The sequence below is a fragment of the Cervus elaphus genome, chromosome 32 (genome assembly GCF_910594005.1).
Source record: "Cervus elaphus chromosome 32, mCerEla1.1, whole genome shotgun sequence".
Lineage (NCBI taxonomy): Eukaryota > Metazoa > Chordata > Mammalia > Artiodactyla > Cervidae > Cervus > Cervus elaphus.
Window position 1 is genome coordinate 44,618,964 of NC_057846.1, and position 18,200 is coordinate 44,637,163.

General features: G+C 38.7%; 1 protein-coding gene across 5 annotated transcripts in view; it reads left to right on the forward strand.

Annotated features, from left to right (window-relative positions):
* Window positions 1–18,200, forward strand: part of HOOK3 (hook microtubule tethering protein 3) — a 90,291-nt gene that overhangs the window by 49,610 nt on the left and 22,481 nt on the right. For all 5 annotated transcript variants that reach the window (XM_043893518.1, XM_043893519.1, XM_043893517.1 and 2 more), the window contains 6 exons: window positions 454–655; window positions 3,895–4,005; window positions 4,935–5,022; window positions 11,076–11,145; window positions 13,073–13,213; window positions 17,817–17,904. In XM_043893518.1, coding sequence (XP_043749453.1) covers window positions 454–655; window positions 3,895–4,005; window positions 4,935–5,022; window positions 11,076–11,145; window positions 13,073–13,213; window positions 17,817–17,904 — 700 coding nt within the window. The remainder of the gene's footprint in view (window positions 1–453; window positions 656–3,894; window positions 4,006–4,934; window positions 5,023–11,075; window positions 11,146–13,072; window positions 13,214–17,816; window positions 17,905–18,200) is intronic.

Consider the following 18,200-nt stretch of genomic DNA (forward strand, 5'->3'; position numbering starts at 1 on the left):
AACTGAGAGAAGTATTACTCTCTCCTCCTCTCCAGAACAGATTTAGATTACACGGGGTCAGATTTACATTCTCTCCTTAACCCACTAGAATTCGCCACCGCCTGCCCCCACTGCTCCTCTGAAACAGCTGTTACTCTGGTCACTGGTAACATCCAACTGCCAAATTATTTGGACACCGTACAATTTATTTTGCTTTTGTGCTGCATGGAACTCTGACTGCCCACTCCTGCTTGCATTCCTTAAATTTTATGTTATGTTCTTCATTGCAAATTTTGCTGTCGCTTTGGTCATACTTTTGAACCTGCCCAAAAAGCTAAGCTGGACTCAACCTTTGGTCTTGTCATTTTCATTAGAACGTGTTATTTCCTGGCGATCTTCCTGGTTGAGCACTGTCTACAGCAGCTTTACAACTGTGGGTGTGTTTGTGATTCCTGGTTTCCCATCTTGTTCTAGACATTCTTCTGATAAAGTGTCTAAACTAGAAGGCCAAGTAGAATCATACAAGAAGAAGCTAGAAGATCTAGGTGATTTGAGGCGGCAAGTTAAGCTCTTAGAAGAAAAAAATACTATGTATATGCAGAACACAGTCAGTCTAGAGGAGGAGCTGAGGAAAGCCAACGCGGCTCGAAGTCAACTCGAGACATATAAGAGGCAGGTAAGAAGAGTGGCATGGTTTCTTAACATTGTTAGCAGCTGAATTCTCCACAGAGTTACACTGGCTTATCAGAGTCACTGGCTTGTTTCCACGGTGTTCGGTGTTTCACGTCGGAAGCTGGGTTCTTACCCAGAGGTCATCGATTGGTCCCGACAGCAGATACTCATGTTACGTCCTAGTGTACTGCCCTGAGTCTCGTCTGCTGGGCTCAGACCTCTCTGGTTGCAGCAGTCGGGGGCTCCTCTTTATTGAGGTGCACAGGCTTTTCCTTGCGGTGGCCTCCCTTGCTGCAGAGCGTGGGCTCTAGGAGCACAGGCTTCAGTATTTGTGGCAGCAGGGCTCAGTGGTTGAGGCCCACGGGCTTAGTTGCCCTGCAGCATATGGGATCTTCCCAGAGCAAGATGTGAACCCACGTGCCCTGCACTGGCAGGCAGATTCTTAAACATTAGACCACCAGGGAAGTCCTATATGCTGATTTTACAATCTTGTCAAATTCCCATATTATTAACTTCTTTTTTTTTTTTTTGGACCATTTTTAAAGTCTTTATTAAATTTGTTATGGAAAAAAAAATTTGTTATGATATTGCTTCTATTTTATGCTTTGACTTTTTGGCCATAACGCATGTGGGATCCTAGCCCCCCTGACCAGGGATGGAACCTGAATCCCCTGCAGAAGGCAGAGTCTTAACCCCTGGACCACCACGGAAGTCCCCCATATTACTTCTAATGATGTCTGCTAGTTTTCTTGTCAGAAGTCATATTTTATACACATAAAAATCTTTTTTTTTGTTTCCTTTTACAGCATATACCCTTTTTTTCCTTCTTAATCAGCATGCCTGACCTTTACTACAGTCTTGAACAGAAGCAGTAATAATAGACAACCATTTCTTGTTGTTGATTTTTTATGCAGTGCTTTAAGTGTTTTGCCAGTATATTATAAGGATTGCTTTAGGTTTTTGTAGCCACCTTTTCTTAAGAGTAACAAAATTTCATTATATTCCTAATTTCCCAGGTATTTTTCGTAAGCGGATATTGAATTTAATCAGCTACACCTGTTAAGAGACGCCTGTGCTGCTGCTTCTTTCTGTTAATCTGATGAATTATATTAATAGATCTCTGTGCTTAAACCATCGTTGCATTCCTGAGATAAACTCAGGCATAGCAGATTTATTTGTTGTTTCACATTGTTAGATTCACTTGGTTTATTTTACTTGGAATATTTTACCTCTACGATTTGTTTACTCAAAGTTTTCTATCTCGTGCTTTCCTTGTCTTCTGATTTTGGCATCAAAATTATACTCAGTTAATATAATAGAGATGTTTTAGTAGAACAACCCCATGCACCATGTATGGCTGGTAGGGTTTTTTGGTGGATACATTTTTCCACAACATTTCATTATGAAAATTTTCAACATACAACTAAGTTGGAAGAATTACTGAAAGTTAAATGTAGCTCAAAGAGGCTATACATGAAAACAAACAAACAAACAAAAAAAGAGGCTATACATGTGATTAAAGGGTAGTAAATTAAAATAAGAAATGATTTTATCAGAGTTGCAGAGAAAAGAACAGAAAGAATTATAGAAGGACATTATTTGAAGGAAAGAATGGCTGAGTGTTTTTCAGAATTAATGAAAGACATCAGATTTAGTATTAACAGTGAATTACAGGGTTGCGGAGGGTGGGCCCCGGGTTGGTGGCAGCCATTTCTCATCTAACCCTATTTGAGACGGGCGTAGGCGCTGTGCTTTTGCTTACCGCGCGCTGTTTTTCTCGCTGACTTTCAGCGGGCGGAAAAGCCTCAGCCTACCGCCAGACACCATCCAGTGTGGAACAAACTAAAAATGTCAGCCGCTGGCTCACTCACCTCTCCCGGGAACCTGCGGTGGCCCGCCTGCCCAGCCCCAGCGCCCCGCCTGAGGCCACAGTCGGCCCGAAAAAAAAAAACAAAAAAAAAAACAGTGAATTACAAACAGAATAAATAAAAAAGAATTCTACACCTATAATTATTATGGTGAAATTGCACTACAGAATATAGAAATATTACACTTGTTCTCTCTGTTTCTGATCTTGTTCAGTCGCTAAGTCGTCTCCAATTCTGCAACCCCATGAACTGATTTCTGACCTGGAGCTTAATGTTATTTTATTTTTCGTTGTAACACTTCTCTTTCTGCAACTTCTCTTTTGGTGGCTAGTCACACCTGTATGATCATAGTTGGTGGTATTTTATTCTTTTTATAATTTAGGTTTCTTTCTTTATTTTCTTTAAGTATTTAACTCCAATTTGACTTCCTCAGAGGACTTATTTGACTATTTTGCTTTTGTTCGTACTGTTAATGTTTTCCTGCTGACTGTTGTTCTTAGTGGTTTATTTCTTTAAGACTTTTTGTGCTTTGGGGTCTTGCGCTCATCTTTACCTTTGAGAGTGCCGGGGACCTGGTTGAGGTTGTGTTCCTCCAGACAGTGTTGTGTTTTTCGTATGCCAGACTTTCCACTGTGTTACCAGCCAGGATGACTTAAATTAATTGCCTGGCTTAGGGTTTGCTAGACAAGGCATATGGCAAAAATTCTAACATAAATCCATGTATCCATAGGCTATGGTTACAGATTTTCAAGTTGCACTCACTTTAAGGCAGGCAGGTTTCCTTATTGACTTTGCCAGCTGATGAATTTTTTTTCCTAACCTACCTGTTTACTGACTCACCATCTTTCAGAACCCAAGACAGTTTACCAGCCACCACCTGTCTCCCAATATGGTAAAGTTCTGGGCCCCTGGCACTTGCAGGTGGCATCTCACAGTGCCCGTAGCTTCCTCAGAAACCTCCTCTCCAGTTTTAGCCTCTGATGACCTCCCACTTTCTTACAAGCTTAGCAGTGCCGTCGGGCTTTTTTTCCCGTTAGCATTTCTTTTGCTTCATACTAAAAGGGCTTCCAGACTGCCCAGTTTCCTGTGTTGCAGGAAACGGAAGTCCTGTAGGTTTTTCTAGGTTTGAGCATTTGTTCTTCCAAACGATCTGGTTTTAGAACCCACAGTATCTAGGCAGATATCTATACCTAGGTTCTCTCTATACTATATATATCTATACTAGGTTCTCTCCATTGAGTCAGGCTTCTGTATCTTACCTATTTTTTTTTTTTTGAGTATCTGTGGGAAAAATAATCTTCATAGATGCATAGAAGAAATTTGATAATTTCTAATGTATCAAATGATAAAAATTAATGATACCTTTCTATACCAGGTAGTAGAACTGCAAAATAGATTATCTGAAGAATCGAAGAAAGCTGATAAATTAGATTTTGAATATAAGCGGCTAAAAGAAAAAGTTGACAGTCTTCAAAAAGAAAAGGATGTGAGTATACACGTGGGCATTTTGGTTTTGAGCAGTGCCGAAGTTAAGAAAATGATACTCAGTTCTTGTTTTGACTACATTAATTTCTTCTTCTATTTGTAAACTTAACATTTAGAGATGCTCTTGATTTTTTTAAGTTATTTATTTTTCATTGGCAGATAATTGCTTTGCAGTGTTGTATTGGTTTCTGCCACCTGTCGGCATGAATCAGCTGTCGGTATATGTGGGTCCCCTCCCTCCTGAAGCTCTCTCCCACCTCCCACCCTTCTAGGCTGTCACAGAGCGTCGGATTTGAGCTCCCTGCACCTCTTGATGTTTAAATTACAGAAGATTTATATTTGTGTTTCAAAAACAGATCTAAAATAAAAGATTGAGAGACTGTTTATTCTAATTTATTTTATGTATATTTAACTTTTGTACCACTGTTGCTTCTTTTCCATCATCTTGTGACTTTCTGTAAATTTGTGTCGCTGTATGTATTTCTGTTTTCTGTATATTTAACATAGAGGACACAGTTCTTTTTGGTGGTGTTCAGCATATTTTGAAGCTTTTAAAAATATTTTTACTTTGTCATAATTCATGAATATTTAAGATTTTTATGTTTCATGAAAAGTTATTTATATAATCAGAGATTCATTGTTAAGAATGGAGTAGATAGTTTTGTTTCTTACGATTACCTAGATAACATACTGCCTTGCACGTAGTATATATTCAGGTAAATAATAGAGGTTTAAGCCCTCTTATTTCTGTATGGTTAAACTGGAAAGAGTCTAATCTTTTCCTTCTGTGATTGTTCTATAAAAGATTAAAAACTATAACATGTTCATGTTCCCCACTGTTTATCATTCTGTCAGGTAAAGGCAGAGACCACTAATGAGTAAATTCATGAAGGTTGAAGCTGACTTCCCTTGTTCTTACTGTCCCTCCAGAGGTTGAGATCGGAAAGGGATTCTCTGAAGGAAACCATTGAAGAGCTTCGCTGTGTTCAGGCGCAGGAAGGACAGCTCACAACTCAAGGTAACAATGTTCCAGAAGCCCAAGCAAGATTATCTGTTTCCCTAGTATCAGGAAAAATGTTAAGATTCCTTTTAAGATGATTGTACCAAAAAAAACAAGAACTTAAAGCTGGAGAAGAGGCCATGAGATTGATACAAATTTTGAACTGTTACCCAGATTTTATGCAAAATAGACGGTAGTTATGAGACCAGATTTACTTACCTACTTTTAAATTTTAATTATATTCAAATGTTTAATATAATATATATATACACACACACACACATATACACATACACCACTTAGTCGTGTCCGACTCTTTGCAGCCCTGTGGACTGTAGCCCTCCAGGCTCCTCTGTCCATGAAATTTTCCAGGCAAGAATATTGGAGTAGGTTGCCATATTCCCAACGCAGGGATTGAACCCTCATCTCTTGTGTCTCCTACACTGGCGAGCAGTTTCTTCACCGCTAGTGCCACCTGGGAATGCATTCAAATGTTTGGTTTTTATTAAATCAAAAGCGTAAATAATTTGTTAAATCATTTCTGTTAATAACCTGAAAAGTTTCTAGTGACCTCTTTTAAAAAGTATGTCAGCCTTTCTAAATCAATGATCTTTCTTTCAGCTGAGATGAGAGGTGGGTATCAGTTCACTAATACCCACAACCTGGGGACTTACATCCAAAGTAGAAACCTTTTCCTCCTCACAGGAAAGGAGCAGCGCCTAGCTGAGAGTTTACCTCCCACCTCTTGGGGAGCCCGGGAGCCTGGCTGAGGACTCACCGTCTGTACACTTCACCGTCTGTTCGCTCCCACTCACGTTTCCAGCCCCTGGCTTTCCTGTTGCCTGAGACTAGACGTTCTCTTTTCCTCTGACTGCAACCTCCTTCTTCCTGCTCACTCCTTCTGCCAAACCTGCTCGTTCGCTCCATCCTCCTTCAGCCCCCTCTGTGCTCTCCAGTGACCATATTGAGCGCCTCCTTTCCCAGCTCACCCCACCTGCGTACCTGCATTTCAGCCGTGTTCTCACCGCCACTGTCTCTCCTTATCCTCTTGACCTATTTCTGGACCAGCTTGTCAAACCCTAGCTCAATTTTTTTTCTATAATTTTATCTCTCTGTTTATTTTTTTGCTGTTCTGGGTCCTTGTTGCTGCGTGTGGGCTTCTATCTAGCTGCGCTGAGCGGGGACTGCTCTTCGTTAGAGTGCCCGAGCTGCTCGTTGCCGTGGCTTCCCTTGGGGCAGAGCACGGGCTCTCTGCGTGCGGGCTTCAGTAGGCAGTGGCACCCCACTCCAGTACTCTGGCCCGGAAAGTCCCATGGCCGGAAATCCCATGGGCTGCCATCCATGGGGTCGCACAGAGTCGGACACGACTGAAGTGACTTGGCAGCAGCAGCAGTGGTGGCTCATGGGCCTAGCTGCTCCACAGCATGTGGAATCTTCCTGGACCAGGGATCGAACCCCTCTGTCCTGCATTGGCAGGTGGATTCTTAACCACAGCACCACCAGGGAAGTCCTGTGGTTTATTTTGTACACAGTAGCTTGCATCTGCCAATCCTGAACTCCTGATTTATCCCCGCCCCCCCCCCCCACTTTCCCATTTGGTGACCATAAGTTTGTTTTCTGTGTCAGTGAGTCTGTCTCCATTTTGTAAATAAGTCATGATAAACACTCTTAGAAACCTGGGAATAGAAGGAAACTTCTGCAACCTAGTAAAGGTCATCTGTGAACATCCTCCAACTGACCTCATGCTTAGTGATGGAAGACTAAATGCTTTTCCCCTAAGACCAACAAAGCAAAGCTGTTCAGTCTAGCCACCAGTATTCAACATGGAGTTTCTAGCCAGTGCAGTCATGGAAGAAAAAGGCATCCAGATTGGAAGGAGATCTGACAGAAGAGTTGAGCAAGGTCTCAATGTCCAAGATCAGTGTATAAAGACATTTCTGTGTACTATTAGTAAATAATCTGAAAATGAATTTACAATAGTATCTTAAAGAATAAACTGCAAATAAGTTTAGCAAAGAAATGCAAGACTTCTACACTGAAAACTATGAATCATTACTAAGATAAATTAAAGATATAAATAAATGTAAAGACATTACACATTTGGTTGTTGGCAAGGCACTATAGTTAAGACTGCAATTCTCTTCATATTGGTCTAAAGATTCAGTGCAATCCCAATCAGATTCTCAGCAGACTTTTTTGTAGAAATTGACAAACTGATTCTACTGATACAATTTATATGAAAATACAAAGGGTCCACTAAAACCAAAAAAAAATCTTAAAAAATAAAAAGCTGGAGAGCTTACACATCCTGGTTTCAAGAGTTACTACAGGCACTTCCCTAGTGGTCCAGTGGTTAAGACTTCATCTTACAATGCAGGCCATGCAGATTGAATCCCTGGTCTGGAAGCTAAGATCCCTCGTGCCTCAGGGCCAAAAAATGCAAACATAAACAACAGAAACAATATTGTAATACATTCAATAAAGACTTTAAAAAAGGTCCATGTCAAAAAGCAGAAAAAAAGAGTTACTGTAAAACTACTATAGTTGAACACCGTGAAATTCACATAGGATAGGCATAGAGATCAGTGTAGTTATATATTAGTTATATATTAATTATTATATGTTATATTACATAGCAGTATATTAATATACTACATAGTATAACATAATATGTGATATATTTTATATAATTGATTATATATAATTATATGTTAAATATGTTATAAATATAATTATTATATTGTTTATATATTTATATATTTATATTTATAATGTTATAAATATAATTGTTATAAATATAAATGTTATAAGTATAATTATATGTTAATATGTTAAAATATAAACATTAATATAATGTGTATTGATTTATATATATAATATAATTATATATTTTTATATATATTTAATATATTTAAATTTATATATTATATATAAGTATGTAATATAATTTTATTATTTGTATAATATAATATTTATATAGTTATTTATATAATTATAAAACTGATTATATTTATTATTTATATAATTATACTAATTATTTAATATATATTATCTTGTATAATATCTATAATTATATATATTAATATATTTAATATATAAAATTTAAATATACACATTATACATATAATTATATATTTTATATATAATTTAAATATATAATATATAATTATTATATTATTTATATTATTAGCTATATAATATATATTTTTATATATTTATGATTTATACATACTATATGTTTTTAATATATTTAAATTTAGTGTATATATATGATATATTATATTCTATATATTATATATTATGGCTTCCCTGGTGGGTTAGAGGGTAAAGCCTCTGCCTGCAATGCAGGAGACCTGGGTTCAATATACTTGCTTGGAAAATCCCATGGACTGAGGATCTGGGTAGGCTACAGTCCATGGGTCACAAAGAGTCAGACACAACTGAGTGACTTCACTTCATATATAATTATATATAAATGTGATTATATAATATAAAATTATATAATATATAAATTGCATAATTTATATATTATAAATTATAAAATATAATTTTATATAAGTGAATATATTTTATCAAATATATTTTAAAAATTAATATATATTTTATAAAATTTTATATATAATATATTAATTTATATATAAATTATAAAATATTTAAAAATATAGATATATTTTATATTTAATAATATAATGTATATATAATAATAGATATTATATAATATATAGTATATTAATATACCACATTAATAGAATGAAGGGGAAAACTGCATCATCATCTCAGTTGATGAAGGAAAGGCAATTGACAAAATCAGATACCCTTTCATTAAAAAATAATGTAAATTAGGAACAAAACGAGAAAGGAAACTTCTGCTGCATGAGAAAGGTCATATGAAAAACCCTCAGCTAACAGCATACTCAGTGATAAAGGACTAAAAGCTTTTCTTCTAAAATAATAAGGAATAAGACAATGATGCCTGCTACTACCACTTCTATACTTTTATTCAATATGCTACAGGAAGTTCTAGCCAGAGCAATTGGACAAAGAAAAAAGAATCTAAATTTGGAAGGAAGAACCTAAAATACTTGTTTGCGGATGACATGCTCTTATATGTTGAAACCCTTTCCTACATAAAGGGAAAAAAATTGTGAGAACTAATAAAATGAATTCAGCAAATTTACAGGATATAAAATCAAACCACAGAAGTGAGTTACATTTCTATACACTAGCAGTGAACAATATGGAAAGTAAATTAAGAAAACGCTTTGTTTTACAGTAGGATTAAAAAGAATAAAATACTTGGGAATAAATCTAACCAGGAAGACACTTCTACCCTGAGAAGTACAAAACACTGCTGAAAAAAATCAGAACCTAAATGGGATGATATCCATGTTCATTTGAGACTTAATATTGTTAAGATGACATCACCGAAACAATCTACAGATTCAGTGCAATTCTTGTAAAAATGCTGATAGTATTTTTTGCAGAAATAAAAATACCCAGCCTAAAGTTTACATATACTTTCAAGGAATCCTGAAAAGCCAAAGCAATCTTAAAAAAGAAAAAATTTAGCTTGAGGACTTACACTTCCTGATTTTAAAACTTAGTAAAATGTTAGAGTAATCCAAACTGTATGTATAGGTGAAAGGACAGATGTATAGACCAATGGAGTAGACTGTAAAGAGCCTGGAAATAAACCTTCCCATGGACAGTCAGTTGATTTTCAACAGGAGCATCAAGACAACTTAGTGGGGGAAAGGAAGGTCTTTCAAGCAGATTGCGCTGGGAAAGCTGGATGTCCACATCCAGAAGCATGAAGGTGGACCCTTACACCATATACAAAAGGAAGTCAAGTGGAACCCTAAATGTAAGGACTAAAACTGTAAAACTTTAAGAAGAAAACATAGAGAATCATCATGATGTTGGATTCAGCAGTGATTCCTTGGAATTGATACCAAAAGCACAGGCAGCAAAAGGAGTAATAGGTAAACTGGACTTCATCAAAATTAAAACCTTCTCTGTATCAAAGAACACTACCAACAGAGTGAAAAGGTAATGTGCAAGATGGGAGAAGATATTTGCAGATCATTTATCTGATAAGTGATTGATGTCCAGAGAGTATAAAGGACTTCTACAACTTAGCAGCAAACAAGCAAAGGACTTAAGGACATGTTTCTCCAAAGAAGATATCCAGATGGCCAGTGTTTGTTTGTGAAACAGTGCTCAACATCATTAGTCATTAGAGAAATGCAGATCAAACCCATAGTGAGGTACCATTTCATACCCATTAAGATGGCTGTCATCAAAAAAGAGAGAAAAGGGAGATAACAAGTGTTGATGAGGATGTGGACAGATCAGAGCCCTCTTGCAATTCTGGTGGGAATGTAAGATAGGTCAGCCACTGTGGAATAGTTTGGTGGTTCTTTATAATAAAAAGTTAAACAAAGTTACCATACGATCTAGAAAGTCTATTCCTAAATATATACCCAAAAGCAAGGACTCAACTAGATCCTGGTACATCAATGTTCACAGCAGCGTTATTCACAGTAGCCAAAAGGTGAGAACAACCCATGTGTCCATCAACAGATAAATGAATAAAGAAAATGCGATGCAAGCATATAATGGAATATTGCTGGGCCATATAAAGAGATGAAATTCTGATAAATGCTGCAATGTAGATGAATATTGAAAACAGCATGTTGGGTCAAGTGAGCCAGACACAGGACAGATACTGGTATGAATGGGCAGACATTGGAATTAAAGTTACAAGGGGCTGAGGGAGAAAGCAGTGGGGAGTAGTTACTGCTTAATGGTTACAGATTTTATGTGTTGAGTGATGAAAGCATTTGGAAATAGACAGTAGTGATGGTTCCACAAAATAGTGCCTTAGCGCCAGCATAGGACTTAGCGTTACTCAACTGTACACTTAAAAATGTTAACATAATAATGATGATGATGGAAGGCAATTGTGATGTAGTTTTTATACCTTAATGCTCAAAGTAGGGTTCATATAGGGACTAAAGGAGGTAGTTGTGGTCTCTCTTAACCTTGAATCAATGCTTGTGTGTTTATAGGGTTGATGCCTCTGGGAAGTCAGGAGTCTTCAGACAGTCTTGCAGCAGAGATCGTCACACCAGAAATCAGGTAAGGAGATGGTGAAGTCCAGTCACACTTCACAGTATTGTTGTAGAAAACTTACTCCTCTGTGATATAGAGGACCAGTTACTTACTCTTTATCACTAACGCTTTCAACCTGAATTCGAGGTTCTGTGTCCTTCATTTCAGCACGTTAGAGACCTTCTCAGCTGGCCATGCAGGGGCTTGGTTTCTCTCTTGGGGAGGACAGGGTCTCACACATACACAGCAGATGAACACATCTCTGCTTGGGTAGCCTCAGCAGACATTTAGCCATGAAACCACTTGGTCCAAAGACAAAGGTTATGCTTAGCCATCAGCCTGCAAAATACTTAGTGGCCGAGATTTATTACCTAAGTGCAGGGAATGGTCTGGGGAAGACAGAAGCAGAGACAGGAGGAAACATCGCCCTATCTCTATTGCTCTTCCCTCAGTAGTTCCTTACATTTGTATTTTAAATATTCCGTTTATTTTAGTGTATGCCTGGCTTTATGCATAAGAACGAATAATTGATTGGAAAGCATCAACTGTCCAGCAAAAGGTTAATGATTAATCCTGAATATTGCTTTTACTTTATTTGAGCTAGTTTGCCCCCTTTTCAAGTTAACACCAGGTCTTGATTCTTGATAGCATCCTTGGAGGTATTTGCTAAGATAACGGTTATGTAGAAGTTTTATAAACTGTGAAAGTTGCCATGGGCATTCAAACACTTGTTGAATAAATGAAGACAATATTTATTATTGTTAGCATTTGTTTAAGGACAGAAGGTGTGTGATGCAACATCAATTCTGGAAGCATCTTGAATACCTTTTACTTTTTTGCCATCTGGTATGGTACTTTATTATTGGACCAATAAAATTTGTTTCACAAATAAATACTTATTTTTATGGATGTTTGTAAATAAATGCATGCTGCATGCTAAGTCTCTTCAGTCATGTCCGACTCTGCAGCCCTATGGACTGTAGCCCACCAGGCTCCTCTGACCATGGGATTCTCTAGGCAAGAATACTGCAGTGGGTTTCCATATCCTTCTCCAGATCTTCCCGACCCAGGGATGAAACCTGCGTCTCCTGCATTGGCAGGCAGGCTCTTTATCCATAGTGCCACCTGGGAAGTCCCTATAAATTAATGATTATGTCTGAAAATCAAATTTTAAGGATGAAGTCGGATTTTTTAATTGAGAGAAAAGAACAATGATGAAAATTCAACAAATAGCTTTTATAGAGTATTACTCAGTACAAATTAAAATACACTCTGTGTCTACAAGAGCTACCAAGGTGAAACAGTGCAAGGGGTGAAACTTCTCAACACATTAATAGACCAGTATTGACATAGGTCAGCATTCTTGATACATAATGAGATTGTCTTTCACAGTTTGCAAAAATCTATTAAAAGTGATAATTTTCACTAATGTTAAGGGTGTGGAAAAGTTAGAAACCTCATAGACTAAAAATAAAGAGATACAATTTTTTAATTGAGATATAATTGACATATAACTTTGTAGTAGTTTTAGGTATACAACATAATGATTTGATACATGTATATGTTGTGAAATGATCGCCATAGTAAGTTCAGTTAGTATCCATCACCACAAAGAGCTACAAAAAACAATTTTTTTTCTTGTGGTTATATAGCTTTTCTTTTGAGCAGTTTGGCAGAATGTGTAAATGTTTAAATCAGAAAGGAAATGGGATTTTGAAACTTCATTCATTACACATCATGATGTTTGGAGATGGTTTATCTTCAGACTGTCAATTCTATTATGAAAAGAAAGGGCTTGAGACCTGAGACATGACGTCTTAGCCAGTTAGGAGCTAAATTTCTTGCAGGTTCTTTTTTTTTTTTTTTTTTTCATTTCTGTTCTACATATTAAATCTGTAACGGTGCCTAGCTGGATTTTGATAACCGTGTTAATCAGTTTTTCTTCCACTCTCAGGGAGAAGCTCATTCGTCTTCAGCATGAGAATAAGATGTTGAAAATCAACCAGGAGGGTTCTGACAACGAGAAGATCGCCTTGCTGCAGAGCCTTCTGGATGACGCTAATCTCCGCAAGAACGAGCTGGAGACAGAGAACAGGTGAGGACGTGGCGGCCACTCCGCTCGCCCTGACCTGATCCCTTTAAACACAGATCTGAGCTGTAGGGTGCAAGTGAGAGTGTTCTCCTCTGTTTCATATCACGAGTACTTTTTTCCACTTACGGGCAGATTTGCCCAAAAGTGCTGTGTCTCTGTGATAGAGGCCCCATCTTCAGTTCTTCAGGCAAAATGATAGGAAAGGCCTGCCATTTCCCCTTCCTAATCACTAATTAAAACTAGAAGCTTAAACAGCCTGCCAATGCAGGAGACACAGGTTTGATCCCTGGTCCAGGAAGCCCCCACGTGCCAAGGAGCAACGAAGCCCATGCACCACACCTCCTGAGCCCAGGGGACACACCTCCTGAGCCCATGCTCTAGGGCCTGGGGGACACAGCTCCCAAAGCCCGAACACCCTGGAGCAACAAGAGAAGGCTCAGCAATGAGAAGCCCACGCACCACACTGGAGAGTAGCCCCCACTCACCACAGCTAAAGAAAGCCCGCACGCAGCAGTGGAGACCCAGTGCAGCCAAAGGCAAAATTAATTACTCAAAAATAAATAAAATCATTAAAAAAAAACCCTAGAGGATAAAATCACATCACCATTAATTGACAGTCTTTGGAGACACTTTTACTTCATCGTCATGATCAGATTAATCAGTTTGCCCTGTGTAGACAAGCTGATGTTTCAAAGAATCATTTGGTGTAAGGAACATAGTGGGAACCCTCGTAACTGAATTGATAGAGCTTTCTTTTTTTAATCTGTTAATTCTTGCTACTCTAGTTGGAAATCATCCATCTTATGAATAATTCAATTATTTTGAGAAGTTAGTATCTGCAAATCTAATAAGCATATCACTTTCCTGCTTGTAAATTTTCAGAGTATTGCAGTAGGCAGTCATTCCAACTACTTTTAAAAGCAATTCTTACTCTGGCAAGGATTACTTTTATATTTTGTTGTGACAATCTTCTGATTCTTTTCCTTTTTGGAAACGTTTCTTAGATCCCAAACATATGGTGTCTTTTCTTTCTCTTAGAGCTGTGACATTCTGTCATTTTTTGAGGGATTTGACATTTTTATAAATAGTTTCACAGTTGATGTGATATTACAGATTCTTTGCTTATTATGCCTGATAGATTTGGCATTTTCCAGGTATGAGTCAGTCTTGAGAGTCAAAATTGTTATGACAGTTTTACATACTCCACCTTTCTTCCTGTGACTTTAATTTTTAAACCTGCTGAGGGAGAGTCAGCAAACAGTGTATATCACAGGGTGAGGTATTAGAGTGTAATTGAATATAAACATAAGAAGACATTTGCACATCAACTCTTAGGAGCATAGAGTACTTTCTTAAAAAAATACTTAGAAAAAGTGGGAAAAGAGAAGGGAGAGGAATAAGAACAGTGGAAAATAGGTGGCAATCATGCAGAGCCCAGGTGAGAGCATCTTGAATTACCCCTCCCTCCTCGGCCTCCTCTGTATCTTAGCATCTTAGGCAGGAGAGCCTTCTCCCAACACTGATTTCTTGTCAGTGAATCAACACCGACTACATCTTCTGTAGCACTTTGCCATGTCTTTCACAGGCCTTACTATAGCTTTTGCCCTTTTCTCCTTAAAAACAGAATGGCTAGCTGTCATTCGTATTAAGCACTTGTACGTACAGATGACTGGTTACCTCCCAAGTGCCTGTTATTTGGTTTATCAGATTGCAACACCAATAACTTACCTGTATATCATAGCCATCCGTGGGTTTTATGACCTGCCACAGTGATAATAATAGTAGCAGCTAGCATTTATTAAGCCACTATTTGTTCCAAACACTGTGCTGAGTGTTTTGAACATGTGGTCTTACTTTATTAAAGTTTTGCAGATGGAGGAATTTGGACTGAGACCCAGGCCACCTGATTCCAGAGCCTCTCGTCAACCAGTTTATCTTCTGCCACATTTGTAAAACACTTTCTTTGACGTCTTCCCCTCACTGGATGCTTTTCCTCTTAGGTGAATTATCATGTGTTGTCTTACTGAGTTTAGTAAGTACGCACATTACCTGGTCTCTACCTTAACCTCCTGCAGGTTGACAGCCCTGGAGTCGCATCAAGCAAGCAGACTTTCAGTCTCATTGAGTCTTGGAGCCATATGACCATAAATCTGATTTGCTCACACCGTACCTCACCTTAGAAGGAGAGCTCAGCCTCCAAAGTCCTTTCCAGTTAGTTTTGCCATGAAGTTGGCGTTTGTTAGAATCCGTGACCCCTGCTGACCCTCCAGCAGTATTAGGAAAGGCATGAAGTGTCCACCGTACAGCCACATCAGAATCTCTCTCTCGTGAGGTCGGCATTATAACCCATCACTTCTTTTGTTGGTGAACCTTTTCATATATACTTAACATACGTTTTTTAGCTTCATACATGTGTGTACACGCTTGAGCCATACTTTAACCAGTATTTTAGATTGTGTGTTATGACATTTACAATGGCCTCCACTAGTAGTAATATTTGTTGACTAAATAAATTTCAAAAATCGCTAGGATGGAAAGTTGAAATAGTCTTATAGTTTGATGTATTTTCCATATTGCTTCCTGAGAAGATTAAAGAATGTTACAGTCAGTAATGTACTTATGTACCTCTGTTCCCATATTGAATATGAATTTTCAGATAATTCTTTCACTGAGTGGAAAAGCAATTCCTTCGTGTGAAAAATTACCAATTATTATTATAGGTTTATTATATCTTTACTGTGAATCTCACTAAATTATAGCACCTGGAGGTTTCTAATAAGAATTTCTTGTTGAGTAAAAAGCTTCATGCTGAAATTCTTGGCTGTTTGGATTCTAAATAGTCATTGTCCTGTTTTTTCCTTAATGGGGGGCATCTGACTTTTCCCAAAGTGTTAATGACGAGAACCGCCAGCCCCGTGGGAGCATCCTGGACTTTTCTTCCTCCCCTCTTTACCGCGTTCACTGTTGATCACTTCCCCCTCCTCAGTTCTTCTCAGCTTCAGGAGCAGCCCTCGGTTGTTCCTTCTGAGTCCCTGGTTCCTCTCCAGGGTGAGCCGTCCCTTCCGCCCTCTGCTTGGTGATCTGCTGGGGACCTTCCTGGTCTCTTGTGCGCCGAGCCACACTTTTGGCGGCCACTGCCGTGCTCACGGCTCCAGTGATTGCCAGATGGCCCTCAGGTCTGTAAGGCCCGCTCCGCCCTCCTGCTGGGTGCCAGTGCAGCCGTTGTAACAGGCATTTCCCATCACTTCATTTTCAACAAATACCAAGCAAGTTTCTTTGTGCTCTGGCTCAGCCTGTCCTCCTGTGTTCCCTTTCTCAGGAAGTAGTTCTTGGTCGCAGAGAGTCAAATCCTCAGCTGTGTTTTGCTCCTTCTGTTCCTTTGTGGTTTCTGTTCTTCTCCTCCTCGGACCCCTTCTGTTTCAGGGACGCGTGGTCATCACCGCGGTGGCCTCTGCCTGGCCTTCCTGCTTTCCTGCTGCTCTCCGCCTTCCAAAATGATCTCTTTGACTCACCCGGCACCGTGATCTTTCTGAAATACTGTCGGCTCCTTCAACATCACCCAAGACCCACTAGTCACCCAACCGTTGCAGCCTAATGATCTAGAGAATTTGTGGAGACTGAGCCCCAGAGTCAGCATTTTTAAAGGCTGGCTGGGCTATTCCCTTGCAACCAAATTTTAGACCCAATTATAGGAAATGGCAACCCGCCGCAGTATTCTTGCTTGGGAAATCCCATGGACAGAGGAGCCTGGCGGGCTACAGTCCATGGGATCACAAAGACTCAATCACAGCTGAGCGACTGAGCATAGGATAAATGAAAACACACTTGAATTTCACACACAGTGGCCCAGCCTCTCCTCTGGTTTCATCTCCAGCCTTCCTTCCCCTCATCACATGGTCACAGCGTAGAATTCAGCCACATCATTCCTGAACTCATTGTACCTGCTCCCTTTCTATACGCTGTGGACGTGCTGAATTCTTCTTGGTCTTGAATCCCCTTTCCACCATTAACCACACAAGCATTTTATTTGTTGTTCTGGTCTCAGTTCAAGTGAAGCCTGACTCCTCCACACTCTGAGGTGTGGTCCTCGCTTCTCTGAGCAGTTATCACTCCTCTCTGTGCTTCTGTGTGCTATGTTGAAGTATTTATGTTGTATATTATTTGTTTACATTTTGCCTCCCCAAGTGCAGGTTTTTTGTTTTTGTGTTTTGGCTGCACCCGGAGACTTGCCCGATCATAGTTCCCTGACCCGGGACTGAACCCAGGTCCCTGGGAGTGAAAGTGCTGAATCCTAACCACCGGACCACCAGGGACATCCCACGAGGATCTTTCACCACTACACTGAGCACTCATTTGAATAAACATATACCGAAGTGAATTTCAAACGAATATATGTGCATCAGTATACCAGCCCAACACAACGTGTCTATCAAAAACACTGCATTGGATGTCATCATCGAAATTTCAAGCTATACAAAAAATAATGACAAAAGTGAATTGATACGACTGTAATATGAGACTTTGTTTTGCTCATTATATGAAAACCTAAGGCAAAAGGTGTAAGTTCAGTCAGAACTTGGAACATTAATGTATGTTTGATTTCTAGGCTGGTGAATCAGAGACTCCTGGAAGTGCAGTCGCAAGTGGAAGAGCTGCAGAAATCTTTACAAGATCAAGGCTCAAAGGCAGAAGATGTAAGTCCTATTTTATACAGTAATGGCCCAACAGTTTCATAATGTTCAGAAAAGCTATAACTTTTTTTTATGGTCTCTATCAAAATAACTCTGATTATATTGGTTATAGAAAAGAAACAATATTTTCCTTTTACTGATAGTCCTTATGAAAAGACCAGACTTTATTGTTTCATTCAGATTCACCCTGCTAGGAATTAGAATTTCATTTGTAGTTTTTAGCTAAGGAATTAGGCTTTTGTGTTCCACACATGCTCAACTCAGTTTTCAGAGTATTGATTTTCCTTCTGGTCAGAAAA